At 46.2% G+C, this 3,598-nt stretch overlaps 1 protein-coding gene across 1 annotated transcript in view; it reads right to left on the bottom strand.

Moving 5' to 3' along the window:
* Positions 1-2,630, bottom strand: part of MTARC2 (mitochondrial amidoxime reducing component 2) — a 24,912-nt gene extending 22,282 nt beyond the window's left edge. The window contains exon 1 of the mRNA XM_081823211.1: positions 2,542-2,630. Within this exon, the coding sequence (XP_081679337.1) occupies positions 2,542-2,630 (89 nt within the window). The remainder of the gene's footprint in view (positions 1-2,541) is intronic.
* Positions 2,631-3,598: the final 968 nt, after the last annotated feature.

The raw sequence follows: 3,598 nt of genomic DNA, 5'->3' as shown, positions 1-3,598 counted from the left end.
AGAACCGGGGGTGGGGAGGGATGGGGGCTCCTGGAGCCTCCGGACAGCGGGTCCTGCGACAGAGAAGCTGAGGCCGGGCTGACCAGAAACATTCTGCAAACTGATCAAAGGGTAGTGAGAGAGGGTCACAGAGAACACGGCATTCTGAGGAGCTAAATTTAGTATAGGCTGGAAAGTAGAGGGCAAAGGCTAAGTGTGGGGAGAGGGCTGGAAAGATAAACAAGTCCAGGTGGCAGAAAGAATTTCACTGTGTAAAAGGACGTGAACTTCATCCAGAGGATATTTAAAAATGAGTATTTACTGATCTTAGAGAAACTGAGTGGCTGGAAACAAGGGAGAGACGGAAACTTCACGTGTATGTACATTTATACCTTTCACGTTCTGAACCATGAAAATCAATACTTGTTCAAAAAAAATTCCAAAAATTCAAAAATAAAAGTATTTTTATGGTATATTTTTAGGGTTGTCCTACTTACATGAGTCTGGCTGTGTACCAAGCTGAAGGGGAGCAAAACAGAACGCAAACCTACCCTACCAGCTTCTAACCTACGAGGTATTTTCAAAGCTTTAAGCCTCATCAGAGACTCAGCCCACCTTTGGGTAGACTCCCAATGTCAAAAGATGTAGGATGTGTTTATCCATCTCTGCATCTGAAGCCTTGCAGAGACATCCTGTAATCTGGGTTTTGGTGGGAGGCAACATGTAAACTGGGTTTTATACAATGCATAGGAGCTTTAAAAAATAGAAAAGACAGGAAGACCTCAGAGAGAAATAGAACTTCCCCAAAAGCCCTGAAATGGTTTTGGAGGAAAATAGTTTGGTATGATGATCAGGGCAGCATGGGAAACAGTAGGAGATGAAGCTATCAGGCGGGATGAGGCCAAATTGTGCAGGCTTTGCACGTTGTATGAATTTCTTTCCTAAAAAGTTCAAAGAAACCCACATGGACCTTGGTCTTCTGGAAGCTGGTGAATATGTACCTTTAGGATGAATTGGTTTTTCCCTCCAAATAGCAGGAAATAAATAACTTATGAAAATAATTTTTTCTATTTTGTATTTTTCCTCCCATAATTTTTACTGAAACCTCCTAGTTTCTGCTGGTTAATACAAGAAGTAAAAAAAGAAAATCGGTGTAATGAGCAAATATATGAGAAAAATCAGAAGCAAGTGAATAAGCTTGTTTTTTTTTTCTCCTTGTCAAATATGCTCACAGTGGTGATTTTTATATTTTATTGAAAATATTTCCATTACCAAGATTGTTCTTCGTTTATGTGTAGGAATTAACTGTTACCAATTTTTGGTCGCTTCCAGAAAAATCAAGTTTTCCTGTTGGTTTAACACAGCCCAATTTCTCCCACTGCTTGTTTTCTTTGGCTTCTACAGTTGGTTTTCAGTTTTGGTTTTGGTTTTTCAATAGGGCAGTTTCTAGCTTGTCCTGAAATATCAAAATGTCAGGTAATGCGAAGTCTACGCGTTCTGCATGACAGCAGTCAGCGGCACCTCACTGGAGCCTGTCCATTTAGGCACCAACCCCCAGGTCCCTGCCCTCCCGCCTCCAACCTGACCCCTCTGGGTCTTTGGGGTTGCCCTGGGTCTGCCCGAGGTTCCACCAGGGGGCGCTGTGATTAGCGTTTTGGAGAGCAGGGCTGGGAGGAAGTGCTTGGGGCTGTTTCTCCAGGCAGTGGAAGGAGGCCCTCTTTTGCTTCCTGGAGAGTAAGTCTGAAGGCACAACTTCCCATGGCCCAACACAGTGAAGGGTCGGGACTAAGAGCCAGTTGCAAGCCAAGTATTTTGAAATAGAAGGGGAGAAGCAAACGCACACTCTGTATTACCCCTGACATTGGAATAATGCTTTGCCGCAATAAACCTTTGTCAGAGACAGAATGGTATTTGGTCCTCACAGCGATCCTGGGTCAAAAGTAGGACAAGGTGTCTATTCCTGCGTTAGCCAAGACACTCAGTTCCTTGTCTCCTTCCCCTAAGAGCACCCGCCCAGCAAAAGAGGCAGGTCCCCACGGTGCTGGTTTCCTCTCACTTTCCTTCATGGAGAGGAAGAGGATGAGAGACAAAAGCCCCGCGTGAGGATAGGGTGCCAAGAACACGTGGCTAGAAAAAGGGAGCAAGGACTGGTGGGGCCACAGGAAAGAAGTTGAGATGTGTCTGTCACAGCAAACGTCCTCCTGATGCAGTTTTGGAACATAGCTGAGGTTTGGTGGGGGGGTCCGGAGCCCACGGCCAAGAAAGAATTCTTGAGACGTCTTCAGTGCAAGATGGTGGTTTTATGAAGGCACAGGGACAGGACCTGTGGGCAGAAAGAGCCACTGCTGCCTGCTGCCCCCTGCAGCCCCAGGATTGTGGGGGGCAACTGACTATACACTTTGGGGTGGAGGGAAGTAAAGATAAGGGACGTTCCAAAAGGAGTTTCGTCTGCTAAAGAAGACTCGCTGATACGGGAGGCCTTGCTATTGTCAAAATAAGGTTGCTTTTCCCTCTGGCAAGGCATCAGCATTAAGACAGGAGCTTCCTGGAGGAACATCATACTCTGCCGGCCTCCAGTATTTGTCAATGGACTGCAGGTTATATGGACACTTAATTGTATCTACATTTCCTTCTTCCTTTGTTTCCCACATCACTCCTAGTAGGGTGGCCTTCCACCTAGCTGCGACTTGTGTGTCCCCCTGTGTATCTTGAACCCAGTGAAATCTCAGTGTATATTTTATACACAGAGAGATGACCCAAGGAGTTCATTGGCCTTTACCTGTATACAGGAAGGACACTGATGTCCCTTTGATGTCAAGAGCAAAGCTGTGGTGTCGGGCCGATGACACTGAGGACCAGGGCCCTCCTCACATCTGGCCAATCTGGTCTTGAGTGTCCCCCCAACACCCCCAGGTCCCCCAGTGGCCAGGCCACGGCCGCGTGTCTTTGGGGCTTGGATTTTGTGGATTGTTATCAGCCAGGATGCAGAATCCTACTTCCCCTCTGCTTTTGGTTGCTTTTTCTCTGTGTTTGTTTTCTTTGGCTGCTGTAGGAAGATTTGCTTTTCATCTGAGCAGCATGTTCCCTGGTCAGAGTGAAGGATGAAGCCTCCAACAGGATACAGCCATCTGGGAAGGGAAGAGAATCTCCTTGCTTGGGCTTCCTTTCCAAAAGCAGTCCCAGCCCCTAGAAAGCCATTTCCTTCCAACCTCCCTCTCTTCACTCACTGCCCCAGGAAAAGATTAAGCAAAGTGCCTCATCACCCATGGCTAGCCTCAAAATAACCTCTCTTTCCCAGGCTGCCTTTCATTCTGTGTATTTATTATTGCAAGACTGCAAAAATCTTGAACATCTTTGGTAAATATGACCAGAAAATAGTGGCACAGTGTGATCTACTCTGCAACACTTGGGTTGCAAGCACAGTCGTGTTCTTTTTTTAATTAAGATGCAATTCACATAACATAAAGTTTGCCATCTCGAAGTGTGCAAGCCAGTGGGTTTTAGTATCTTCACTGTATTGTGTAATCATTACCTATAGCTCATTCCAGAACATTTCCATCACCACAAAAAGAAGCCCCATACTCCTCCCCGCACCCCTCTCCCTTGCCCCAGTCCCTGG

This window comes from Leptonychotes weddellii, chromosome 6 (genome assembly GCF_054177405.1).
Source record: "Leptonychotes weddellii isolate Sample4059 chromosome 6, ASM5417740v2, whole genome shotgun sequence".
In the NCBI taxonomy this organism is placed as follows: Eukaryota; Metazoa; Chordata; class Mammalia; order Carnivora; family Phocidae; genus Leptonychotes; species Leptonychotes weddellii.
Note: the sequence above shows the minus strand (reverse complement) of the source record. Positions and strands in the feature narration are given on the sequence as shown.